The sequence below is a fragment of the Drosophila innubila genome (genome assembly GCF_004354385.1).
Source record: "Drosophila innubila isolate TH190305 chromosome 2L unlocalized genomic scaffold, UK_Dinn_1.0 4_B_2L, whole genome shotgun sequence".
Classification (NCBI taxonomy): Eukaryota; Metazoa; Arthropoda; class Insecta; order Diptera; family Drosophilidae; genus Drosophila; species Drosophila innubila.
The window spans coordinates 14,786,524-14,812,209 of NW_022995372.1; the positions used below are offsets into that span (position 1 = coordinate 14,786,524).

Genomic DNA, 25,686 nt, shown 5'->3' on the forward strand with positions numbered 1-25,686 from the left:
ATTTATGGTCCTTACATTTGTTTGGCTTGACATTATTATTCCAACATGTGTGGTTCAAATGCAATTTTCTCCCCTCTTAAGATAAAACAGCCAAAATGGGTGGTTCGAGGCGTTGGCTAACAAATGACTGTGAATTCAGCTTAACCAAATGGAGGGGATTACCAGAGGGAGGAGGATGGAGTCTGCTTTAATCGCCAGCTCAACTTGAACTTGAATTTGATTCTAATATTATATGGTCGGTCGACAGCTAATGAAGATAATCGTTTGCGCTGTCAAAATTGCCACAAAATATAATTGTGATAGCTCAGCGAAACTGAGAAACATCGAATCGCCAGCTAATGATTAATGATGGGAGCATTATGAAAAAGACCAAAACACAAAAGTTTAGTTTTTAAATCTTAAACGGCAGCAGAAAAACACAACAAGCTATTTCTTGCTGAAATATATCGATTAGACAATACCCTGTGATTAAATCTGATATGGAATTCGAATATATTTTCTAAATAAAAAATATTGCTGTATATGAAATAATAAATTTGAATGCTAGAAATTACTTTAAAAACCCAAATAATCAATTTGATTTCTATAAAACATTTTAAGCGTCCAATTGATTGAACAAATTAAATAAGTAAAATTGTATAAGTAAAATTGTATCTCTGGGATATTATTAAAATAAAATTTAATTTAAATACGTGTGTTAAATAGAAAATAAAATATTTTTTATTATATTAAACTCTTTATCCTGTTTATCTAAGCCATCTAAATAATTGATTATTGATGATCAAATTGCATATATTTTTTCGTTTTATATCATATATCAAAACAAACCTTTTCCTGAATTTCAACAGGGTATAAAAACTTCATCAGATACAATAGAATCTCCAAGATGCTTTGTACAGCGGAAACTTCAGCTTAAAACAATAACAAAAGATGCCAGCCAACTGATTACTCGCAATTTAGACAGGGCCAACGGGGTCTAGGGACTGACTTTGACTTTATACGCATTATACGATTGGAAGCAAAACTTCTCTCTCTTTCTATCACCAAGAGACTAAAGTGCAGCTACTGCAGTCCGGCAACAAAACTCAGCGAATCACTTATGGGCCCAGTTAAGATGTTATCTACAAAGCTTAAACGTCAACCAGAGAACAGAACAGAACAGAAATAGAATCTGAATCTGAAACAGAAACAGAAACAGAAATGGAGACAACAAAAACTGAACAATTGAGAAACTGAACAACAATATTGTTGTTGTTCTCCAACTTCTCCAAGTTCTCCATGTGGCTAGTTAGTTAATTTTTTAATGAATCTCGTCAGATATTTGAAATCGGTTTGTTGCCGTTTTTTTAGTCATTTGTCGGCGGTTTTCAAGTGCGCACCTGAAACGCGCTTCAAACCAAAAACTTCAAGTTCCCAACAACAACAGCACTGAAAAAACCCATAAATCTAAACGTTCCTGAAGTGTTAAAAACAACTTGTAATTTTATTAATAAATAAATTTTTTTTTGCCATCGTTTGTGTATATTCCCAAATAATGTATCTGGGATTTGTGGCCTATTTGGGATTATGCTGCCTTCTGCTGACTCATCACTGTGCACAAGGTTGTTATTCAATTTCAAATCTTAATTGGTTATTTAACAATTAATGACAGCTGCTGCCATTGTTTTTTGACTAAGATTTCAATCTTAGCGTGCCCAACAACTTGAAATCTATCGACAACGTGCTCAGACATTTCCCCTAATTTGGAAACTTTCATTGCTCACCTAAAAATCCCCTCAATAAAAGGCGAAAGAACTCATACAATGTCTGGGATAGTTACTAATTAAGCACATTATTAAATGTAATCTAATAAACTTCAGCGGGAAAAGCAATTAAAATATCCTGAGACAAATTTGTAAGAAATCTTGAGGATTTAAAAATATTAATATTCTTTATATGATTTGTAAATCTTTATATGATTTGTAAATAGCTGTTTAGAAAAAGTATTGCATATAAGTACTGAATTTCCATTAAAGACAATCGGATGAAACCTTAACATTCCTTGAACTTGCACAAAATATAGTTGCAATAAAAAAACTATTGTTCAAAGCATTAAGAAATACATTTTTTTTGTACATCAAAAATTTATTTTTTCTTGGTTTTTTCCAATATTGAATATTTTATTTCTTTTCATAACCGGTTCGAGGCCAAAATTTACGTAGCTTGTCAGAAAGACTTATTGGGATTATATGTCCCACTGAAATTGGTTACTGAAATTATATGTCTCAGAATAAAAGGACGATTGCAGTATCTCTGAAAATGCAACACATAATATTTTGGCTAGAAATTTTAGAATAAACAAATTTTCCAAATAGTATTACGGCTTGCAAAAGAAAAACCTGACTAGAAAGTGTTAAGTTAACTTTTTCTCGATCCTGTTTAATTCTTATTCGAAAAGTTAATGAAAATTCATGGAAATCTGAAACACTGCATCAGAGAACAGAATTTATTAATAAATAATTAATTATTTTTATTGGCAGTTTTAAATAAATGTGTTAACTAAAGAAAACTTTGCATATTGAGGAGCAATTAAGTTTGAATGAAGTGCGCAGAGTCCACTTTAAAGGCAGTCAACTGTAAATTTTTAAGTGTGTGAGTGTGCATATGTGCATGTGTGTGTGAGTGTGTCTGTGGTTACGAGATAGATTTGTATCCATAAATAAGTCAACATGCGCTAATTGCAACACTTATAGACAGCTTCAACGTCAGACACGCTCCAGTTCATTCCAGGTTCTTTCGCTGGAGTGGACAGTGGAGTGGCAAAGGGAGAAAGGGGCGAGAGGAGATTGAAGTGTTTGCATAAGTGAAATTAAATTTCTCTGCTTAAATCTAATTTCTATGCTAAACCCAAAAACAAACAACATGCACTTGGACGTGGACATGGACGACGGGCTGTAAACGTAACCAGGTCAAGCAAATAAAGTGTCATCCAAGTTGGATTTCGATGACATGGAGAGCAACAACCAGACCGGTGTGCCAGTTACAATCGGGCAGGGACAGGGACAGGGACAGCAGGGTAACAGCGGCGGTGGCTATGATCAGGGAACAGGACGTGGAGGAGATGGAGGAACTAGAGCTGGTACTGGAAGTGGCAACAGTGGCAATCGACCGAAAATACATGGAGTGCGTGTAACGGTCGATACGGGCGATGGACAGCAGCAAACGAAAGGTAATTAAATTGGCTCAAAGCAGAGGCCAAAATTAAATGAGACTCAAACTAAACTAAGCTGGCAACTTCAAAGCAGAGTCCAAGGAGAGCGTCGAAATTACGGACTTGGGTAAACACAAGAAACGTGTGGGAATCCACACGGACATCACGTTCGAAATAACCGCCGAGGGGGAGGCAAATGAGACCAGCTCGGCACAGCAGCAGGGCGAGAAGGGTAAGTGAAAGCGGCAACACTTGCAGCTTACTTTCACTACACACTTTCACTTGTGCATCTTTTTCATTCGCCACGTATTCCTCACCCCTCAGAGGATGCCAGTGTGCCCATTTACAAGGGTCGTGCCAGCAGCAGCCACAGTGGTGGCGACTCTAAGCACAAGTCGAGGCAACCCTACGATCCCAAGTCACAATGGAATCCCAATTATTCCAGCGAACATGCCGGCAATCGACATGGTTCCAGATCCGACTCAGGAGGCTATTATCCCCAGTATTATCCGGAGCATGTCTACACAAGCGGCAATTCCGATGTGGGCAGCATTTATCGCAATGGCGAAACCTGGACGCATTATGTGCCCGTTTGGACCACTGAACGCTCTCCCCATGAACAGAGTCAGCTGCAGCGACGTCCCAGTTGGAAGCCCTGCTACTGTATGTCCTCCTATGGCACCGACTACAGACGCCGGCGGGACAACAAAGGGAGCAAAGGGATCCGAGGATCCACCAGACGGGGAATTGTCAAAACTGATGTCCTTAATGTCGATGGCAAGTTGGAACAGCCTTTCTCATAAAGAGTTCTTCCGCAAAATTCTCAAAAATCTTATTGAAACCATGAAATGTATTATTGTTGCTGGGTAGTCAAAAATTAAAAGAAAATAAATTTAACATTTTTAGATATTAATATCCATAGACAATATTTATACCCGTTACTTAACAAATAAGTTAAAGGGTATATGTTGTTTATTGAATGTATGTAACAGGGAGAAGGAGGCATATTCGACCCTATGAAGTATATATATTCTTGATCAGCATCAACAGCCAAGTCTGTCCGTCTGCCCGTCCGTCTGCCCGTCCGTCTGTCCGTCCGTGTGACCGTCTAGAATATAGACTCTAGATCTTAGAGAGCACAAGAGATAGAGCAACCAAATTTGGCACACAAATTTATTTAAGCTCCACGCAGATCAAGTTTTTTTCAAATCTAAGCCACGCCTCCTCCGACACCCGAAAATTGTGAAAACACCCACAGTTTTCTAAATATTACATTCTTTATGGTAATTAACATTATCTCAGCTAACCGCCGCAAGATCGGACAAGTAGAACGGCTGTAATAGCTAACCAAAGCTATTAAAATATTAATTCAATACAAGCACCTAAAAGTATGCAGCTATTTTTATTATTTAGTAATTTTTATAAAGTACTTTAATATATATTGAAAAAAGTAACGGCTTTTCTATGGTCGGGATCTGGACTATAGCCTTCCGACTAGTTTTTTTTTATATGAGAATTTATATACGACTTACAAGACTTAGGAAAATATTAGTTTCTTGTTTTAATTTGAATTTTTAACTGAAAGTCCTTGATAAATATTATTTTGATAATGAGTTTATTGTTTTTATCATGTCGGAGGATAAGAAATTTGTTACTACAAATAAAAAATTGAAGCAGGCAGGTTGCACCTTAGGAGTGCACACTGTAGGTGCTAGTCTTGCCATTGTCATCAACGGATGCGGTGGCTGCATTGTAACCAAACTGTTTGCCATTGATGTTGTAGTTCTCGCTCTCACCAGTGGCCAGATCCTTGTAGTTCTTCACATGGCCATCGGAATCGAACTGAGGATTGGAAAAGATAATTCAATACATGGTTGAAGAAAGTTCTAACAAGAACTCACCTCAGACTGGGAAGACCACTTGGATTGTTTCTCCCACTGCTTGGTCTGGTAGCCACTGCCAGCACCGCCGGCACCACCAAAGTTGCCCGAGCTGGACGACTGTTGTCCGGCATTCAGACCCAAGTTGCTTTGGGCGTTGAGGCCGGAGTTGGCCAAGAGTGAGCCACTACCAAGCAGATTACCCTGGCTACCACCAAACAAAGAACCGCTCAGGAGTGAACCGCTGCTGCCGGCATTCAAACCGGCACTCAAACCGCTGGCAGTGTTCAAATTGCTCATGGAGTTCATGGAGCTGCCGGTGTTCATGGAGCTGGCAGAGTTGAAGCCATAGTTGGAGTTGAAGGCATTTGAGCCACCCAGTTGAACTTGATTGGCGGCAGCGAGGCCGGCACCACTGCTTTGGGTATTGCCAGAGGAAACTTGTTGCTTGGCCGTCAGATGGGCCTGGTTAATTAGGTGATGCAGCTGTGAGTTGCCGCCAAAGTTGTAGCCAGCATTTTGTCCTGTCGTGAATTGCGTCTGGGCACCTGAACGTTGGCCAAAGTTGCTACCAAAGTTGCTATCAAAAGCAGCATTCTGGTTGACCTTGAAGGCGGAATTGGTGCCAAAGGTGGAGCCAACATTTGAGCCATAAGTATAGCGGGCCGAGGGCTGCTGAACGATCTGGGGAGCCGAAGATGATGAGGTTGTCACCTTGCGGTGATAATATTGCTCGGAGGAGCCAGCGGGTTGAGCCACTTGGACGTACTGCACCGTCGGCTGCTTCTGCTCGACAACGCGCTCCACATGCTGCACGTACTGCTGCGAGGCACCGGGCATTGTGTAGACAACCTGCTGTGGTGCAGCTGACACCACACGCTCGGTGTGTTGCACATACTCCATATTATTACCACTGGAAGTGGGCATTGTCAGGGCCACAGGAGCTTGCACATTTCTGGCGAGCAGAGCCTCAGAGTTGACGGTGTTGGTTCCAGCACCACCAAAGTTGACCTCAGTGCCGGCATTGTTGTTGTCAGCAAACTCCACATTGCTAGCCACATTGTGGGAGCTGGCGGCATTGAAGTTGGCACTGTGGCTCGTGTGGAAGGCCGAATTGGCAGCGAAAGCGCTGTTCGAGCCAAAAGAAGCTGCATTGTTGGCACCAAAGGCAGCCTGATTGCTGGCACCGTACCCTGCACCACTGTTGCCAACGTATCCTGCACCACCGCCCAAGCTGCTGCTGTCCACGCCCTCAACGGCACCCACAGAATCATAAGAGCTCTCCAAATTGCCCAGTGAGCCACCAACACCACCACCGTGAGTCAGTTCAGCGGTGCCACCAGCGCCAAAGCTGTTCGATCCCATGGAGCCATAGCTGTTCGATCCACTGGAGCCAAAGCTGTTCGATCCACTGGCGCTATAGCCACTCAAACCGGCATTGCGACGAGCCGTTTCAATTGCCTGCTGATGGGCAGAGTAATGTCTAAGAAAATGAATCGGATGAATGGGATTAGTATTTAAGAACAAAGAACTATTTCTAATTTACACTCTGCAACAAAGTTTAGATGTCTTGAAATATTTGCTGATATTTTACAGCTTAACCTAGGGGTGTACTAATATATCTTAACAACATAATACCTATGTATGCATATTAAAAATAGTGATGTAAAAATATTTCGGAATATCGACAACTCGATTTTCGAGGAAGCAATTGTCGAGTACTTCAACTCGATGATTTGTTTGCCGATCTATCGAGTTGATTTAATCAATTTCCATGGAAAATCGACAAATCACTGGGGATTGTTCAACGTAGCTAATTTGTAGAATTGAGTATGGTCGTTCAATTTTTGTTGAACGACCGTAATAAATAACCTACCAAGTTGACAAAGTTTGAGCAAAACATGACATATATGATTTCTAATAAAAGTACGCGTGTATTTTGTGATTACAATTGCGTTTTCAAATTGATAAAAAATTATTTTTTTTAAACTCGATATTTGCAACTTTCCGCTATATCGACAACTCGATTTTTATTTTTCCGATTTTTTATATCGATTTAACACTCGATCTAAATTTTGGACTTACATCACTAATCAGAAGTCTTATAAAAAAAAAAATATAAAACACATCAAAATTTGAACTAAAAATTAACTAATCACGTGAAAATATGTCTATATATTTGATAAATTCATTTAATTTCCACAATAATTAAATCTTCATCATATTTACCTTTTCCAGCGGTACTTAAAACTATACTTTCGAATATATATACCCCAAATAATTAAAAAAAATTAATCTGTTAGTTGTAAATCTGTATTGAAAATTTTTTATTATGAGTTATCTGAGTTTCAGATTAAGATGAAAATACGATTTGATAAATACTCCTAAATAAGATCTAGGAACTTTGTTGCATAGTGTTAATTAACAATTAAAACGCCGAATTATATAGAATTTTACAGAGATTTTTAGTGTGTGTGTTTCGAAGTGGGTTTTGTACCATGTAGCCAATTGTAAATTTCGATTTTGTAAAATACAAAATGATCTCTGCAATATTGCCTCACGGCACTTACCGACTATGAAAATCCTCCCTTTTCTGTCTACTCGATAATACCCTAATATATAAAAAGATTATGGAGAATGTCTAACAATGATTTTAATAAGTTGCAAAGTGATTCACTTACTCGGCGTTAAAGTCTGTAAAAAGAAAAGAAAAACGAAGAGATTAAGATGAGTATTCTTTGGATTTTTTCGATTATATTGTAGTTGGGTAATTTTCAATATAAGTAAGCTGATGTCTTATCTCAACACACGCCAGCATTGGATTGTTAATTGCACAATTTGTGTTTTGTAAAAGTTCATTCAGGAAAAATAAGACGAAACGGAACTAAGCGTCTTATCAGCCTGAGAGGATTCCGGGAATTGGGCATTATGCAATGATGTGACGTGGATTGCAACACTAGTAGAATCGATAACTATAAAGCCAGATTTTTCTTTTTTAAACTTTTGCCTTTGATGTGCAATCAATAGATTTTTTACGATTTTTAAAGAAGTTCCGGGAGTTTTATTACCTGCACAGGCTACACCCAGGCACAAAGCCAGCACTAAAATTGACTTCATTTTCGATTTTCTTTCAAATATTTTCCACTTTTCTTGCGTACAACCGTGCGAGATCCGCGCTTGAAATTGAACTAATGAATTGGAACGCTCGGAGCGCGCTTTAAAAACCCAAACGAATAGCCCAGACGATTATTGATAAGCCCGGAGAGATCTGTTTGGACTTGAACCGATTGCTTCTTGACCTAGAGAGGATGCCATTAAGCACAGCAGATAATGTCATCATTATTGTGTATTAAACTTGGAATTGGTGCAGAACTTCTTGACAATGTTTATTTCTAAAAATGATGAAAGTAATTGCGACATTCATATACACATATACATAAGTATATAAGTTCGAAAATTACCTAGTGTGTATGTACTTGTATATACTGATAGGAGAATTGTTTTCGTTTCGAAACCTTGGAGTACTCGCACATCGTTGCTATGTACAGTACGGTCTGTTTGAGGTGCACATATACAATTATATATTTCAGATGAGCATAGTGTATATATTCAAGTACACAACATTGTTAGTATACTCTCTAAACTGGAAAATATAGAAATTAATATTTAAATTTGCCGATAGTGCAAACAACTCACCCAACATATCTGACATATCAACAGATGAATTTAAACCAAACATTTCTCATTCATTTGAGCACTTAAAGATTTAGATATCTTACAAATAAAGTTTTACTTTTAAAATTCTTTTAACTAAATTCAACACTTGGGACCAGTGGCACTTAAATATATTTAGAAAATTGTGTTTAAATTTAAATTTAAGTGCCGATAAACAAAGCTCCCTATTTAAATCCCAGTTTTAGGTGCCTAAATTGAGTTTGATCAGCTTAAGATAAAACAAAAATTTTATTGTTCAGTCCAAACTTATTATTCTATAATAAAAGTAATATAAAGACTTCAAAAATTTTTATTTCAGTTTCGGTAGTTACTAAAATAACTATTGAAATTCATTTAAACCTGTTTCAGCATTTGTTTGCATTTGAATTTTAAATTCCACTTCCCGAAATTAACAATGTTTGATGATTTGTAGATAAGAATGAAACATACAAAAATTACAAAAATAATGTTAGGTGCTTACGAACAAAACTTTCAGTTTTATTACTTCCGTTAAATGCTAATTAGCTGAATTTAAAAGATAAGATCCCAAAGAAGGCTTTGAAACGGAAAAATACGAAATCTGATTACCTTACGAATAACAGGAAAGTATATAAATAATATTGAAAATTAAATTTTGTGAAACTGGAACTCAATGGGGAAAATTGGACTGGAAACTAGTATTCTCGTTATTAAATAGATATGACAGAAGCAAGTCATCACTAATGTCGAATAATTTTCCCGCATAAGTGTGAAAAGGATGTATAATATTGTATAGAAGAAAACTCGATTCGTTTGCGATGCTACTGTCGAGCATACTCAACTATGGAAGACCCCGCACTCATAACAAGGGTTACATCGAACAGATAAATGTTTGTCGACCAGTGTGCCATAGAAGATGTGGTCCTCATAGTTTTTGCAAGGCTCCTGTGAAGTGTGAATGTGACGCAGGCTACACATTTGGACCAGAAGATTGCATTCTGGACGATTTTTGAAATTTTTTCTAAACTTTTCGTATTTTAATAAATTATATAATTGTAAAAGTTTTTTTTTTCAATTTTAAAAGTAGTTAACCATTTCCTCATATTTTTAAATGTATCAAATTTTCAATTATTACTAACTCCACAAATTGATTTATTAGTTTAAATACTTACAAAATCGAGATTTCATTATGAATAATTATTAAATGACAACAAAAAATTTTAATTATGTTCATTCAATTTTCATTAATAATCAAAACATTATTTAAGACTGTTGAAAATGAAAAACATTTAGTATTTACCTAGGATAGGATACCTAGGCAGATGCCGTCATGCACGTCAAAGATTTGATAGTCTTGCAAAGCGCTGTTGTAAATTTTTCGATTATTTTTCAAATTTTTCAAATACAGTAAACCCATTTGTACCAACTTCGGTCTGGATATATAATCTACATTTTCGACCAATCATACAGCTATATGTTATAGTGGTCCAAATCAAAGAGTAAAAAAAAACAAATTTGATTTGCTTGCGATATAAAGGAGCTTACATACCAAGTTTTGTGTCCCTAGCTCTTATAGTCACTGCGATCTAGGTGTAAATCGGCTCGTCTGTTGATGCCGATCAATAAGATATATTAGGGCTGACATATTTTTTTTCAAAACGCGTCCAACAAAATCGTTGTCTAAGCAGGATTCTAAGAATATTTCTCAAAGAAACTATAGGTCTAAAATCAAAACCTAATCCAAACTGAGAAGCACAAAGAGGTGAGTTTTTCGACCGACCGTTTATAATTTTTAAGCCGATTTGGTCAGCATATAAAATGTCAATTCAGATGCAAATCCTGGCGGGCAAAACTTCACTAAGTATTTATATAAAGAGTGTGGTTATAAAAAAGACTGCATGTTTTCAGCATTATTCGAAGTATTCACCTGAAAATCCGTAATTCTAGAGATTGCACGGATCCGCCTAGATTTTTAAGCTAACAAAACATTAATATGGTGTTGCTGCCTTATATACTTGCCATGTAGGATGTTTATATATAAAATTTAATGTATTTTTAATGTGTGCAATTAATTAACTAAACATAGACCGTTTCCTGTGGTGCCTGATAAACTTTGATCGTTTCACTATCTGTTGCAAACTCTTGCCAAGTATATAATACTTATAGATCGCTAAACATAGTCCCCATAGCAGCCAAAATCAAGGTCATTAGCTTTAAATGAGCAAAAAAAAAATTTGCATGATCGTGAGCTTATCAATAGAAAGTAACTTTCTAACAATAGCGAAAATCACGCCCAGTAAAGATCCAATAAATGAGAAAGTCGTGCAGATAGTGTATATTTAAATAAAGATATATAATATGTAAATATTTGTGCGCGACATAAATAGAATTTCATTAGGTTTTTTTCGAACAGTTTATAATATGCTAAACACCAAAAATAAAGTTGAGGAAATCCGGGAAGGGAAATCGGCTCTAGGAGTGCACGGAATATGACGTCACTTTACCATTGTCATTAATGGTGGTCTGAGCACCACGTCGACTGGTTCCATCACCATTGCTGGTGCTAAAGGAGCTCACAGAGACGCCCTTGTAACCACCGCCACCGCCACCACCACCACCAGAGCTGGAACTTGCGCCAAAGCGATTAACAATATTGGGCGTGGCCTGTGGAAAGTTGGGAATTAGCTTGAGAAAATTCGAGAAAGATGTTCCTTTAGTAGCTTACCGGATTGGCAGGACTTATGTAGGCCGTCTGTCTATGTCCATTGGATCCAATTGAGCCGGAGGCTGCTGCATAACTGGGAGCATAGCGGTGCGAGTTGGAAGATCCACTGCCGCCATAGTGAACACCATGGTTTCTATTATGGTAAGCCGGCCGGTGGGCGGCAACCTGTTGCTGGATGCGACTGTGAAAGCACAAGAAAAAATGGGTTAACAACATAGCTCCTATGTAGGCATTTTAATTAGGGATTAGTAGTGAAAGGACTAAGGAGAAAAGCAGTTTAATTACGTGTCATCGTTGCTTAATGTTGCATCCGCGTATGCAGAAGCATCGCCAGAGGTGGCCAGACCCGTTATAGCTCTACAAGAATAGATAGCAAGCAATTTTAGCATTACCATTACCCCATCACCATTAACCAAAAAGATATAACCAAGACTCAATGCTCACTGTTGTTGTGCATAGTGCTGGGCCAGAATCTGATTCGTCAGCTGTTGATGGAACAGATAGGGATCCGTAATGCCAAATTGTGGTGCATAGCTGCCACCACCATAATCATAATCATCATAGTCATTGTAGCCACCAGTGTAGCCACCTACGGCACCATTGCTATTGGCATGGCTTCCCGAGTAGCTTCCAGAATAGCCGCGACGACGGCGAGAGGGAGTACGGCCTGAAAAATGGAACAGAAATTAGTACAAATTCTTCAATAATGATACAAATATATAAAGATTAAAAAAAGATCAACTAAGTGTGCAACAATTAGAATTATAATCAATAATTATATGTTATAATTTGAGTAAAAATATTTATATTTTATAAAGATATTTATGATAGGCCAAGCTACATTCCATATAACATTAGTTAAGTTCTTTTGATTGAAAATATTTTAGAAAATTTTCCAGAATTTGCGAAAATAACTGTTATATCTTCTGTTTACGAAAAGCTTTTTGAAAATATTTAAAATTCACATTAAAATAATTACAAAAATATCAAAATGATCAACCTCATAATTTTAAAAGATACATATAAGCCTTTTTTAGTTTTCAAACATAGTTATTTTACTTTAACAAACAAATCTTTATTGAAATTTTGAAAAAAAAAAACTAATAACTGAACATAAATACATTGAAAGATCTGATAAATTAGGTATAAAGGATGGTAAACCACTTAATTAAGATGTACAATTTATAACCGAGTTTTATATATCTTTAGGAATTACAACTTAAGCATATTGTTTGCATAAATTAATACATATCTCGTATACTTAATGTCTCTGAAAATTTTCAAAGTCAAAAGGTTAAAGTGAGTCAGTTCCTTCAAATTAAACAAAGAACTCATTGTTTGAATCTGTTTGAGCTTTAAAAGTTTTTAAAACTTGATCTCTTTGTCATGCTATTACTAAGCTAAGCAATTCTGAGAAACTTGTTACAGATTCTCCATTTTGACAGGCATTAATAGAAAATAGAATTTGTATTGAAAATTTTAATATTTAATATATAAAATTAAAAAAAAAGTTTATTTTTCGAAACAGTATTTAATTTTTATAGGTATAAAGGATGGTAAACCACTTAATTAAGATGTACAATTTATAACCGAGTTTTATATATCTTTAGGAATTACAACTTAAGCATATTGTTTGCATAAATTAATACATATCTCGTATACTTAATGTCTCTGAAAATTTTCAAAGTCAAAAGGTTAAAGTGAGTCAGTTCTTCCAAATTAAACAAAGAACTCATTGTTTAAATCTGTTTAAGCTTTAAAAGTTCTTAAAACATGATCTCTTTGTCATGCTATTACTAAGCCAAGCAATTCCGAGAAACTTGTTACAGATTCTCCATTTTGACAGGCATTAATAGAAAATAGAATTTGTATTGAAAATTTTAATATTTAATATATAAAATTAAAAAAAAGTTTATTTTTCGAAAAAGTATTTAATTTTTTGAGGAATAAATTCTTTATTTATGATAATCGCTAATCTTTTAAAATGTTTTGAAAATGTGTACATCACACAAGGTTATTGAACTCAACTATATTTCTAAAGCTATGATCTTGCTGATTAATAAAAATATTTATAACACACAGTCTTTTATAATCTGAGTGATTGGAGGTCTGTTGTCTTCCTGTACTTACTTGACGCGGCGTCACCTTCATTATTCAATGCACTCATTACGACACAAATGATGAAAAATTTCCACATCTTAAACAATTTGCATTTGCGTACAAAATTCGGTTGGTTCTTGCTAAAAATACAAGTATAATAAAACGAAATGTTAAACAAAACGATTCCAATTGAAAACTGGTCTTTAATAAAGTGTAATCGATCCGGTTTCAAGTTGTAGATGTTAGTCTTGAATTCGTTGTTCTTGAATTACAACAATGTGTATAGATCTTCCTCTCTTAATAGTAAATTGATAAGACGAGTTGAACTTATGTAAAGCCAGCTAACTGCAATGACTACGAGTATTAATTTCAGATCAATGCAAATTTTTAGCCTAGCATTTTCATTGTCTTATTGATCTTTTCCCATCCCATTCCACTAGTGTTGGCGGCTTTTTTAGTGGTTTTTCAGTACCGAAAGAGTAAAGTGACTTTTGGATTTAAGTCAATGTATGTTTTAGAAGACACAGATTGTATTTTATATGCTCTCAAACACACATTAAATTAATATATATGTAAATGAATTAAATTTGTTTAAAACAAGTTTGGTGGGTTGTTTTTCGATAATATAGTGGCTTTTTACAAAAATGTTTGAGTTATTTAAAAAAGGAAACGGCAATACTGCATCTGACACAGACATGAGAAATCAATTAGTCAGGTCTTACATAACCTACAAATGGTTATAGCAACGCATCTAAGATTGTTTTCTTGAAAAGGGAGTCATCCCTTTCAACCGGAGATACTGATGGTTCCAACACGATTTCTCCAAATGAAATCTATAATTATTTTATAACAAATGTATGCAATTTTGCCGATTATAATTGCAATTACACGATTTCTCAATTATGAAATTGTATAATTATAGACAATCGTATTAGAGGGTGGTCAAAGGGTGTGGGAGACCGGGTCGCTTAACTGAAAAAATAACCAAATTCAAAGCGGAAATCCCCGAAATGTAAATTAATGAGTTTCTATATGATATTGTACATATTTTGTCCAGAGATTTCTAAACCGGTTCCCCTAATTGGTTGCTCTTTAATCATTATTCATCGTTTTGTTTTTCGTTTTTGTTATTTTTTGCTGTTTTCTGTGTAGGCAAATTTAATAAATTTGTCGTTCTTTAAAGCATTTAACTTTTTGGTGCGCATTTTGCTTTCTTATTTTTTGTTTATTGTTTTCATTATTATTTTTCTTTTTTGCTACTTGTTTTGTACTTGAAAGATCTTTGAGCATTTCATTATTACACTTCACTTTGTGTCTGATTTTCGTTTATTGCGAGGGTTTTTATACAATCTTTCTTTTTTTGGACTGATCTCATTTAATATATTTAGATTGGGACTCTGCATAACAATCTCAACTCTTTCTCTCAATTGTAAAAACCCAGACATTAAATTAACATATATATTTCGAAAAAATGCCTGGGCTTATGGCTTAGCAAAACCTGCAGATAGATTTGTATCTTTTTTTCTAACTCTAATTGTTCTCAATGATGTTTCACTTGTTTTATGTTAATGGAACTTTTGTGTTGTAAGTTCCGCTGATAAGCACTCTAATATCATATTAATAACATCAACATTTCCCCCTTTACCAATCACATACACACGAACTGGCCAAAAACGGAATTAAACTGCGCCACAAATTTGCGAAACCAACAAAGTTATAGCACAATCGAGGCGTCTATTTGAGTGCTCTCTTCTGAACAGCAAGCTCGCTCTCTCTCTCTATATATATATATATATATATTTGTATATTTCGTCTCTCTATCTTTGCTCATCACTTTGCTTTGGATTGTTTTGATGTTGTAGCTTGACTCATTGTCAGAACTAAACGTAAACTCGGCTCACACACGATTTTATTGATTTATGCTTGTCTGTCTTTAGACATCCCATGATTCTAAGCCCACAACAGTTTGTTCTCTCTCTTTCTGTGTCTTCACTCTCTCACTCACTTTGTTAGCACGACCGATCGTCTTCACTGATCGGCAAGCTTGTAACGTCTGAGCTGAAACAGGTAGGTTCAGGTCCTCTTATAAATGGTGTCCGAACTTCATACTAAGCTATTGACAGTGACAGGCACTTTTCAATGATGAGAGATACATATAGATAATATATTTTTTATACTGTTAATCAACTTATTCTTTTGACATAATAAGAATTTTACTCACCTAATAAAAATCATTTCTGTGTATTTCGTTTTTATAAACTTTATTTTAGTTTGTTATGGTGCTTAGAAATTTAAATAATGAGTTTTAATGGATTTAAATATTTTAAAAAATAAATAACAATCTTGCAAATTTTATTCTTTGTCAAAACATTTACTTGACTAGCTGTATTTTTATATAAATGTAGAGGTCTGTGTTTGGGTGTAAAATGTTGGTAGCTTGCGCTTTTGAAGCTTCGCTTTGTCGACTAATTATAACAAAAGATTTTGTTTGTTTTTTGCGAACCATTTGATGAGATCTTTTCGCTTGACTAACGAGCTCATTTAGTAGTTACGATTCTGTCGAGCATTTGAAATATATATTCATATATATTCTGCATTTTAGAAAATCTATCAGCACGTGTTTCAAATTTGGATGTAAATACGAGCGGCATCTTTATTAAAATAAATACATAGAGAATTACTTAAGGCTGCTGGAAATATGAAGCAATTAATACATTCAATTTAAAATTAACTGCATTAAATTTACGTACGCATACCCGTAGTCTACTAAATGCACATATTTGATTTCTATATAAATATAGAATTCATATCTATGTATATTGTGAAATAAATAATTATCAAACTCAACTGCACATAAAATGATTTAGTTCGTTTGAAACCAGACTGGTGGATTTTTGATTTTAATCTGGTGTTTTTCTGTTCTTCTTTACAACAATATTGGTAAGTATAGTATATATTCATTTTTTAAGGACACACTAACAGAATTGTAATTAATTTCTACGAATGTTTATTAAGTTACAGATTTTGATTTTATTAAATACAGATAATATACCATCTGTATAATTACCGATAGTACAAATTTTAAATACTATCGAAACTGATATTTTGGGTGCATTTATTTATGAGAATGAACTATGTGTTGTTCGTTAACAGCCGAAAGTCGATCTTTTTTATATGTATTTATTTGAAAAATGTAAACATTTTCCACAAACAATTCCTACTAAAGAGTGACAACAATTGTAAACGATATATTGGTGTGTACAAATTTATATATATATTAGAGTGCACAATGTTTTTTTTCTATATAATACAAGTTTCTTACGATAATACATATACATATTTAATACAATTGAAATCAAGTCTTGATTTCTAGTTAAGGAACAAAATGAAACAATTCACACTCCATTGTTTGAATAATTAAAGTTGCAAATATCGAAAATATCGATAGTAATAATCAGTGCTACACAATATGCATTTATAATAGTTTTGCAGCTAGCTAACAATAACAAAATGGTAATGATAATGACAGTGCTATAGTAATCGATAGTACTCTTAATCGATTTAATATCGATTATTGACAAACTTCTGTTAAGAATGGAATTTGTAATGGAGGATACATATAAAACAATGCATAGTCAACATACTATCGAACATACTATCGATAGTTATCGATTAATAGGATGATTGTTGTAATATCGCATGTGATATGGAGCTATAACAATAAATACGATTAGTGTAAATTGTGTGGCTGATCTATGCGATCTGCCCAGGCACTTGTCGTTCTATTCCTCTCCCTCAAGCGTTTAAGTTCCCTTATAGCTTTGATTTTTCCTGGGACTGTGGAATGATGACGTCACGCCACCAATCGGGTCGCTGGAAGGCGCCCGCATTGGTCATAAATTCGTTCTGCAAATTCTCATAGAGCAGTCCATCGGCCTTGGCAATGACCGAGTTGAGGGCAAAGTCCGGCGGAGCAATGGCATCCGCCACACTCACAGCCACATCCTTGAGCTGGGCGCAGCTTTGCAGCAAACGCTGCTGCACTGCCTGCGAGAAATCCGGACCTACAGCAAAGCCGCCCACATAGAAGGTTCTCATGTGCTTCTCCAGCAACCACATGGCATAAACATCGTACAACAGACGCAACACTCGAGCATAAGATTCCTCCACATTCAACTGACGGACGTGACCGACAAAGCGACTCAATGCAAAGTACTCGGCATAGGCCAAAGAGAGTTCCTTGGCACCTGCCACTTGCGAGTTGTTGCGTGCCTCAAAACGATGCACGCCAGCTGTCAACTGTGCCTCAATGTGGGCACTCGTGTGGGACATGAGATGGCACAACAACCACTCGTAACTGGTCAAAGCAACTGCAATGGATAACCAAGTCAATTGATTGTTATTCGGAATGGAAATGGGATTCGAAGAACTTTCAGCACTCACATTCCCAGCTGTCCAGTGGACTCTGCTGCACCAGCTGTGCGTACTGCAACTTGAGCAACTGTTGACGCTGCTCCAAGAACTTGATGCTACCAATTGGCGTCTCCAGCTCTTTGGCGTTCCATTGGCGCAGCAGCCAGTTGGACGCCTGTTGGCCAAGCACATTGTTATCCCCCTCATAGGTGCACAGGGGATCGTGATCGGTGCGCATCTGTCCCAGCTTGGCGGCACGCAAATATCCGTGTCCGCCACATGCCTCACGTGCCTCCTGGATGGCGTCACGTGCTGACCACGTAATGTGCGGCTTCGATGCCGAAATGATGGCATGAATCTCCGCCGCATTCTGCGTCTGTAAGGAAGCAATACAAAATGTTTAGACATGAGAAGAACAAGACTGCTCGAATATAAGATACCCTATCCTAATATGCACTAATTTTCCATAAATTATGTGTACAGTGTTGATAAAAAGTTAATAACTTATATGCATCTCATTTACTTCCGTTAAAATTAGTTTAATTCGAATCGGATTAAACAAGATATATTATGTAAAGTGGTACTAAATTTTTCCAATCATGGAAGTACTATAGTATCTAAATCTAAATCCTTATAACAAACTGAAGTCATAAAATAAAGTATAAATTTTATCATGTTTTCTTTTTATAAGGTCAAAATGATATGAATAAATAATTTCTTAAACTAATCTATACTGTTCGAAGAGATTAAAAGCTATACGTTGGTAAGTCTATTTGAATGTGTTATTCAAAGTCTTAGATCCAAACTTAAATTAAAAATTTAAAGCAGGGAATCAAACCGAAACAAATATAGGTTACGGTTTCGGTTCCGGTACGTCCCGAAATAACTATTTCGGTAAAAGGTTCTATTTCAGATTTTTGCTTTCGGTTCCGGTATTAGTACCAGTACGTAACAGTACAGCAAATCGTCTATTTATAGACCTAGGGCAAAAAAATTTTTTTTTAAGAATTTAAAAATCTTTGAATGCAAAATGAAATTTTGAGGTCAAATAATGATCAAAATGATGATCATTCCTTTTGAAAATCGGTTATTTTTTATGAAGTTATGAGAGATCAAAGTTTTTGAAAAAATTTCAAGGGTACGTATGGAAAATTGGATGTTAAATAGCTTAGAATCGAAAAAATATCAAATTTTCTAGATGTTAAAAAATTAAATGCAGAATTAATAAAGACGCAAAAGCATGATCAAAATGACATTCCGCTTGAAAATCGGTTAATTTTTGATGAAGTTTTGAGAGATCAAATTTTTTGAAAAAATGTCAAGGGGTACGTATGGAAAATCGAATGTTAGATGGCTTAGAATCGAAAAAATATCAAATTTTCTAGATGTTAAAAATTTAAATGCTGAGTTAATAAAGAGGCAAAATCATGATCAAAATGACATTCCGCTTGGAAATCGGTTAATTTTTGATAAAGTTATGAGAGATCAAGTTTTTGAAAAAATGTCAAGGGGTACGTATGGAAAATTGGATGTTAAATGGCTTAGAATCGAAAAAATATCAAATTTTCTAGATGTTAAAAATTTAAATGCAGAATTAATAAAGAGGCAAAATCATGATCAAAATGACATTCCGCTTGGAAATCGGTTCTGTTTTGCTCAAGTTATGACAGTTTGAAGTTGGTCAGACTTCAGACTAGCCACTTTACAAGTCAAAATTTGTATCCAATTCTTCATGATTTTTTACAAAAAAAATGAATGGCCTCAGAATCAAGTTTAAAGTGTTGTTTTATACTAACTACGATATAAGGAGTTGATTAGATGTGAAAACTTGAGATTTAAAATTTTGAATTTTCGAAATTTCAAAGGGGGGACCCTTACCATCGAAATCGAATCTTGGTCGAAAGTAATTAAATTTTCTAAATGAGCAAAAATGGAATACAGAATGAACTTAGAGGCCAAATTATTATCAAAATGACATTCCGTTTGAAAATCTATTCAGTTTTGATCAAGTTATGACAGTTGAAAGTTGGACAACTCTTTGACCTAGCAACTTTACCACAACCGTACCGATGGAAGGTGGAAGGACGAATTAAAACAGATCCCAACGACTGTTAATATTAATTAAGAATCAGTATTATTCAAGGATGCATCGAAATCGAAACCAACCAAAAATCTCCCAAAACTTCATATATTATTGGGAGATTTTCAGTTGGTTTCAAATTCTGGAAATTACCTCAGATTCATTTTATATATTTGAAATAAATAATGAACCTAAAGCAAATACCAGGCAAACCTACCAGCACATCGAATCCATTGGAGTCCGCCTGGGAGCGTGCTATGATCTCCAGATAAGTGTTGGTCAACTCCCCGACGGCAATCTTTTGCACACAGGCGGCAGCCAGATACGGGAATATGCGATATTGCTATAAAGATACAGATACAAAGGATTAGTGAATGCTGGAAACTAAGCTGAAGTTGCTCCACTGCAAGACTTACATGCAATTGATACTCGAGTATGGCCATCTCCTCGCCCTGACGTTCCGGGCCAAATTGCTTGCGAACTGCGGCATAACGGACCGCAATGACAGCGGCGCTGCAAAGAGTATTGGCCGACTCCTGCATGATGCCAATGCGTCCGGCCGAGAAGCTTTCCAAGGCAGCTCCGAGAGCTTTGCCGGGTTCGGCGAAGACGCTCTCATAGACGCCTTCGGGCGTGACGTTGCCAGTGCGATTCAATAGATTGTCAAGTGGAATGCGATAGTTGGTAAAGACCACAAATCCGTTATCGATGCCATTTAGGCCACTCTTCTCGCCAATGTCACCCACAAGGACGCCCGGATACGAGAGCAAGGTCTTGGGATCACGAATGGGTATGAGGAAGCCGTGCAGTCCATGATTCTCACCATCCGCCGTAATGAGATTGGCAAATGTCATGGCCACAGTGGCCATTTTGCCCAGATTTCCCACCCAACACTTGGCCGCCTCAAAGTCCGGCGTATTGACCACAAACTCCTGAGTGCTGGGATCATACGTGGCCGTTGTCCGAATACGTTTCGTGTTGCTGCCGTGCGATACTTCCGTTACGGCCAAACAGGTAATGATTTCCCTATTCCAGGCAGCCTCAATGTACTTCGTATGCTTCTCCGTTCCCATGGCGCGAATCGCATTGTTAAACAGGCCCACGCCGAGAGCAATCTTCACGGAGAGACTGGATGAGTAGCTGGCCAATGCCTCATTGATGTTCATCAAGCACTTTGTCTTGGCCGAAAAGCTCAAACTTTCAATTTCCTTGGGAACCAGTTCCAGTTCCCTCATCTTGTTCACTTGCATGGCCGCCAGACGCTTCTGCTCATCCATTGGCAGCGTGCGGGAAGCGTGTGCAAAGAGAGGATCATTTTCCAGACGACGCCATACATTGTACTGCAAATGAAAGAGAGTCGACAGTTTTAGAGCCACTGCTCCTCATTGCTCGTCCTGCTGCTCACTCACCTTTATACGCAGTGCCTGCTCCTTTTCGAAGATTAAACGCAAACGCTTCCAGTCAAAATTGGCGCGTTTGCGATAAACCGATAAGGGTCCGCTCACTGGCAGATCGGGTATAAAGCTCGTATCCACACTAGCCATATTTATAGCAATAAGTTTAGGTATATTTGCAACTGCAATGATAAAGAAAAAAAATTCTTAGCTGTGTTGTTCACACTTGTAAACGTGCTAACAAAATGCAGTGATTAAGTTGTCTGCAATTGATTTTGTATTACACTGAAGTGGGACACTTTTCTAAGTTATCCGCAAATGACTGAAGCCATAGTAATATTGCAAAAGCCGGTAACCAGTTAAAAGTTATCAACCAATTGACTGATTTACAATTCCCAGGTTGCACAGCAATTGTAACGCAACTAAGCTACAGTCTAACAGTTTCAGGCGCATTGTTCATTTGATAAAAGTATATTTAGCTTAACAGTAACTGCAACTGTTAAGTTGAGCCACTGTTAACAGTTTGCTGCTTGAGCTTGACTACAGTTTTGAGGGTACTGTAGCAGCAGCTGTAACTTTACAGTAACGGACAAAATAAATGCCACGGTTACACAGTTTGAGAGATTTTTAATGTATGCTAAGTTAAATCCTAAGCTGCATTTTACAGATTCGCGGTACTCTGCCAAAACTTTTACGTGCTCCACAGTTTTAGTTATAATTGTGGAACCCGCAATAACGAGGATTTATGAAGCATCTAAAAATGTTTTTAATCTACAATTCGTATTTCCCCATCTGGCAACAATCAATTTCTTCAAAATTTTGATAACGATACAAAAATATACCCCCCAAGAGCAAGCAGATTACAACAACTTCGAATTTGGACCCAAAAGAGTTAAGAATCTAACAATAGGCCAAGTTAAGTGCAAATTCATTGTAGATAAGCGAATGTCAAATAAGAACACTCAAAAGTCTGATAAAATCACACTAAAAAATTTTAAACAGTAATTTTTTCTTTGAAAACTTCATTCTGATCGAATAGAAATAATAGTATTTGTTCTGTACTGTAAGATTGTAAAGCTGTACTTATTTTGGCCATCATAAACGTTGCTTATCAGCTATAAATACAAGTGCCCAGCACTTCAAGAAAGTGCTCCATTATTTTATTTAATAGCAAGATTAAAAAAAATATAGCTACAATAAAAAAATACTAATTTAAAACTTGAAAAAAAAAAGCTTAAGAGTTTAACAAATAAGTGTGCCATTTGTTGTTAAAAGTTACAATTAAGTTTTAATTTCTAGTCTTAGAAACCTCCCCAATTAATTTAAATGTATGGTTATTTTGAATTATTGTTATATGATATTCATGATAAAAAAGATTCTATATTTACATTATTGAATTGTTAATGGAATATTTGAAAAATTACAAAATGAGTTAGTTTACATAATATTCGTAATTAATATATTTAACATCACATAAATTAAAAATTCTTATATTATATATGCTATAGTTCTTTATATTTTTTACAATTCAAGGTTATAGATATTAAGAATAAGCTTATTATATCGAATATACAGAGATTACACTGATTTCCGCTTAGATTAAAAACAATTAATTAACAATTAGCACAGAGTTGTCAACATTTCTCAGTCTTAGTAATAAGAAGACAACTCTGAATGAAACTTTATGTAATTTTCGTCACAAGGGCAACAACAATTATTTGTGACAGGTAACAAAAACGTTTTGTTATGGAAGTCTTGGAGCAAAACTGTTAATTAGCACCTCTCGTTCACTCACTCACTCTCTTCCTTTCTCTCTGTCTCATTTGAGCATGTCTGATGTATGCATACATACTCTTTTCTATATACATTACTCGTATTTATAATTTTTATGTGTATTTCTGCCACGATAAATGTTTACTTACACCCATGAAATGGAAAGAACAAGAGCAATCATAATAGCTAAACGCAGATGTATATAGGAATGTATGTGAGACAATTCAAGCAAAACAAATTGTGGTTCCCTGACACACATTATATATACATATGTATACACATCGAGAAGTACTCGAGTATGCTTAGGAAAAAGTGGGCGTGCGTCAGTTGTCACACAACAAATTCAATTCGATAGTCCACATCGACTCTGCGATACCCTGGCGCACCTTGATCTATGATCATTGAACCCAACGATCGCACATCCGCTTTGGTTTATCATTTCTTCAACTCGCTATCAATTTTTTTATTAAACTTTGCTTAAATATCTAATTATTTATCTGCTTTTGATTAAAAAAATTGCTTCATATATACCCAATATTTAAGTAATTTTAATATCAAAATATATTATAATGTTGAATTGCAATATCTTATCTGGAATTCAATTGAAATTTAGATTGTGTGATAAGTGAAATTAAATCAACAAATCAAAAATTATGTAATAAAAAGTATTCCGTATAAGTATTAAATCAAAGATAAGTGTTTTCAATTTTTTTGAAAAAAAAAAAAAACTACGGAAGGTGCAATTAAATTTAATAGTAACAATCAATTAATGGGGTTGGTAATTTTGATCATACATATATGACATTAACCTTAAGCCTCAGTATAATCGTTTATAGGGTATACAAAAAATAATAATAATAGCCACTATGCCACTTGGTGACACCGAAAAGCGGCAATTGAATCATTGTTGAATGTAGCTGATAAGCAATGTAAATGTTGCATTAGTTTAACAGCCACTGTTAGAGCTTGATGCCGGTGGTTCAGTGGCTGCTAAACTGCACTGTTGCAACACAGTACTGTCAACACAGTATTCTCGCCCATTAAAAGCAAATTTATCACCGCCCATTTGGTATGCATGCAATAACAAATTGCTACACATTAAATGCAATCATTAATCATTAGCGGAAAATTGTGTGTGCCTTACAAATTTACCAATTTGTTAACACACCTGTTTTAACCTTGAATATGCACACAAATACATGCTTACATATATGTATATACCATTTGTATATGTAAATGTAATGGGTGGAACTACTAAATGAATTTACAATGGAATTTAATTGAACAAGAATTTTAAGTGTCGCAAATGGCAATAATAATAGCTGCAACTGTAAATTTCACTTTTATTTACATGCCCGACACATTGACAGACAACTGTGTGAGTGTGGCAACAATAAACCCAATTGTGTTTTGGTTACCGCTGCTCCTTCTTGCTCACTCTCTCACTCACTCTCTTTGCTGCTACTCTGGCTCTCAGAGAGTGAGATAGTGTCTGAGTGTGAATATGTGTTTGACTCTGGCTCATGATATCATGACTCGCACACACAAACACACCCACACACACCCTGTTTGTTTTTATAAGGACTCGAGTGGAAGCTCATATTACATCACCATAACAACAAATAAACCACAACATGTAAGCATTTCATTGCTATCGTTATTGCATGCCAAACAGAGTCAAATGATTCAATGATACACTTATGTACATACATGTGTACTGCCCAAGCATGTGTGTGTATGTGCATGTTTGTATTTGTGTATTTTGTAAACCAACCTGTAGCGCTTCCTTGTTGTCTCCTCTTACTGCTTGTTTGACCTTTTGTTGCCGGTTCTAGCTTTTCTAATTACTTGGCTTATCACATAAAAGTTTCAAAGGAAGCGCACTTTATATGCAACGATAAACTTTTCAAAAAAATCTGTACGGCTGTGCACGCAAATTAATTAACAAATAAAAAAGAGCAACTCAACAACCGTCCACACGACCAACACGACCGACTCAACCGACACCGCCAACGGATGAAAAGTGAATGAGCGAAGCGAAACTGACGCTGACTGATTCATAACAATCGTGCTCGAACGGCGAGCCCTACCACGTTTATATAGATGCTCCCTACACACACTCAAACGCAAGAGTATGCTCTTCTTACTGGAATGCGGGAGCGTGCTGCCAGTTAAATACAAACGTAAGTACGAGTGTATTAATTGAGTGTGGCGGGAGAGCAAGTAGGCTGCGGCTCAATGTCAAGTGCCAAGTGCGAGCGAGCCGACAAATTCAACTGCCGGCCGGCATCTTAGCTAGATATAAGAATCGCATATGCACAAGTGTGTGAGTGAAAGAGAGTGTGGGAGAGCGCCACAAGCATATGCATGGGAGGTGCGCAGATGGTGAGCAGTGCTGCCAACTTCTAGAGGCTGCTTTTGGCTGAAAAGCATCCGAA

At 36.1% G+C, this 25,686-nt stretch overlaps 4 protein-coding genes across 9 annotated transcripts; 1 reads left to right on the forward strand and 3 right to left on the reverse strand.

Moving 5' to 3' along the window:
• Nucleotides 1-1,354: 1,354 nt before the first annotated feature.
• On the forward strand, nt 1,355-4,087 carry LOC117780780 (hyphally regulated cell wall protein 1). Of its 2 annotated transcripts, none has more exons than XM_034617435.1 (4): nt 1,355-1,601; nt 2,948-3,208; nt 3,282-3,422; nt 3,515-4,087. In XM_034617435.1, the coding sequence occupies exons 1-4, from the start codon at nt 1,535-1,537 to the stop codon at nt 3,991-3,993; spliced, it is 948 nt and encodes a 315-aa protein (XP_034473326.1). In that variant the 5' UTR covers nt 1,355-1,534; the 3' UTR covers nt 3,994-4,087. The 2 variants fall into 2 exon arrangements, with proteins under 2 accessions (XP_034473326.1, XP_034473327.1); XM_034617436.1 differs by having other exon boundaries at nt 3,285-3,422.
• A 699-nt stretch (nt 4,088-4,786) lies between these two features.
• On the reverse strand, nt 4,787-8,259 carry LOC117781122 (uncharacterized transmembrane protein DDB_G0289901). 2 transcript variants are annotated; one of them, XM_034617845.1, is made up of 5 exons: nt 8,139-8,259; nt 7,752-7,764; nt 7,641-7,682; nt 5,092-6,553; nt 4,787-5,032 (listed from the first exon to the last, which is right to left on the reverse strand). In XM_034617845.1, the coding sequence occupies exons 1-5, from the start codon at nt 8,185-8,187 to the stop codon at nt 4,880-4,882; spliced, it is 1,719 nt and encodes a 572-aa protein (XP_034473736.1). In that variant the 5' UTR covers nt 8,188-8,259; the 3' UTR covers nt 4,787-4,879. The 2 variants fall into 2 exon arrangements, with proteins under 2 accessions (XP_034473736.1, XP_034473737.1); XM_034617846.1 differs by lacking the exon at nt 7,641-7,682 and having other exon boundaries at nt 8,139-8,253.
• Nucleotides 8,260-11,083: 2,824 nt separating this feature from the next.
• On the reverse strand, nt 11,084-15,648 carry LOC117781682 (RNA-binding protein FUS). 4 transcript variants are annotated; one of them, XM_034618484.1, is made up of 6 exons: nt 15,594-15,648; nt 13,619-13,728; nt 11,933-12,155; nt 11,774-11,845; nt 11,489-11,669; nt 11,084-11,427 (listed from the first exon to the last, which is right to left on the reverse strand). In XM_034618484.1, the coding sequence occupies exons 2-6, from the start codon at nt 13,683-13,685 to the stop codon at nt 11,236-11,238; spliced, it is 735 nt and encodes a 244-aa protein (XP_034474375.1). In that variant the 5' UTR covers nt 13,686-13,728; nt 15,594-15,648; the 3' UTR covers nt 11,084-11,235. The 4 variants fall into 4 exon arrangements, with proteins under 4 accessions (XP_034474375.1, XP_034474377.1, XP_034474376.1 ...); XM_034618486.1 differs by lacking the exon at nt 15,594-15,648 and adding an exon at nt 15,245-15,260; XM_034618485.1 differs by lacking the exon at nt 15,594-15,648 and adding an exon at nt 15,234-15,251.
• A 1,082-nt stretch (nt 15,649-16,730) lies between these two features.
• LOC117781204 (peroxisomal acyl-coenzyme A oxidase 3) lies at nt 16,731-25,302 on the reverse strand. The gene is made up of 6 exons (XM_034617957.1): nt 25,023-25,302; nt 21,491-21,657; nt 20,498-21,421; nt 20,299-20,424; nt 18,032-18,377; nt 16,731-17,958 (listed from the first exon to the last, which is right to left on the reverse strand). Exons 2-6 carry the CDS (start codon nt 21,623-21,625, stop codon nt 17,402-17,404), a joined length of 2,088 nt encoding a protein of 695 aa, XP_034473848.1. The 5' UTR covers nt 21,626-21,657; nt 25,023-25,302; the 3' UTR covers nt 16,731-17,401.
• Nucleotides 25,303-25,686: the final 384 nt, after the last annotated feature.

Excerpts from the sequence above, each read along its gene's own strand:
- LOC117781682 (XM_034618484.1), bottom strand. The coding sequence starts at position 13,685 with ATGTGGAAATTTTTCATCATTTGTGTCGTAATGAGTGCATTGAATAAT. Across the intron at positions 11,846-11,932 it reads CAGCACTATGCACAACAACA|AGCTATAACGGGTCTGGCCA; the intron begins GTGAGCATTGAG and ends CTATTCTTGTAG. Across the intron at positions 11,428-11,488 it reads ACATAAGTCCTGCCAATCCG|GCCACGCCCAATATTGTTAA; the intron begins GTAAGCTACTAA and ends AACTTTCCACAG.
- LOC117781204 (XM_034617957.1), bottom strand. The coding sequence starts at position 21,625 with ATGGCTAGTGTGGATACGAGCTTTATACCCGATCTGCCAGTGAGCGGA. Across the intron at positions 21,422-21,490 it reads AGCAGGCACTGCGTATAAAG|TACAATGTATGGCGTCGTCT; the intron begins GTGAGTGAGCAG and ends TTTCATTTGCAG. Across the intron at positions 20,425-20,497 it reads TACTCGAGTATCAATTGCAT|CAATATCGCATATTCCCGTA; the intron begins GTAAGTCTTGCA and ends GTATCTTTATAG.
- LOC117780780 (XM_034617435.1), top strand. The coding sequence starts at position 1,535 with ATGTATCTGGGATTTGTGGCCTATTTGGGATTATGCTGCCTTCTGCTG. Across the intron at positions 3,209-3,281 it reads TGGACAGCAGCAAACGAAAG|CAGAGTCCAAGGAGAGCGTC; the intron begins GTAATTAAATTG and ends GCAACTTCAAAG. Across the intron at positions 3,423-3,514 it reads ACAGCAGCAGGGCGAGAAGG|AGGATGCCAGTGTGCCCATT; the intron begins GTAAGTGAAAGC and ends CTCACCCCTCAG.
- LOC117781122 (XM_034617845.1), bottom strand. The coding sequence starts at position 8,187 with ATGAAGTCAATTTTAGTGCTGGCTTTGTGCCTGGGTGTAGCCTGTGCA. Across the intron at positions 6,554-7,640 it reads AGGGAGGATTTTCATAGTCG|ACATTACTCTGCCCATCAGC; the intron begins GTAAGTGCCGTG and ends TCATTTTCTTAG. Across the intron at positions 5,033-5,091 it reads AGTGGTCTTCCCAGTCTGAG|TTCGATTCCGATGGCCATGT; the intron begins GTGAGTTCTTGT and ends TCCAATCCTCAG.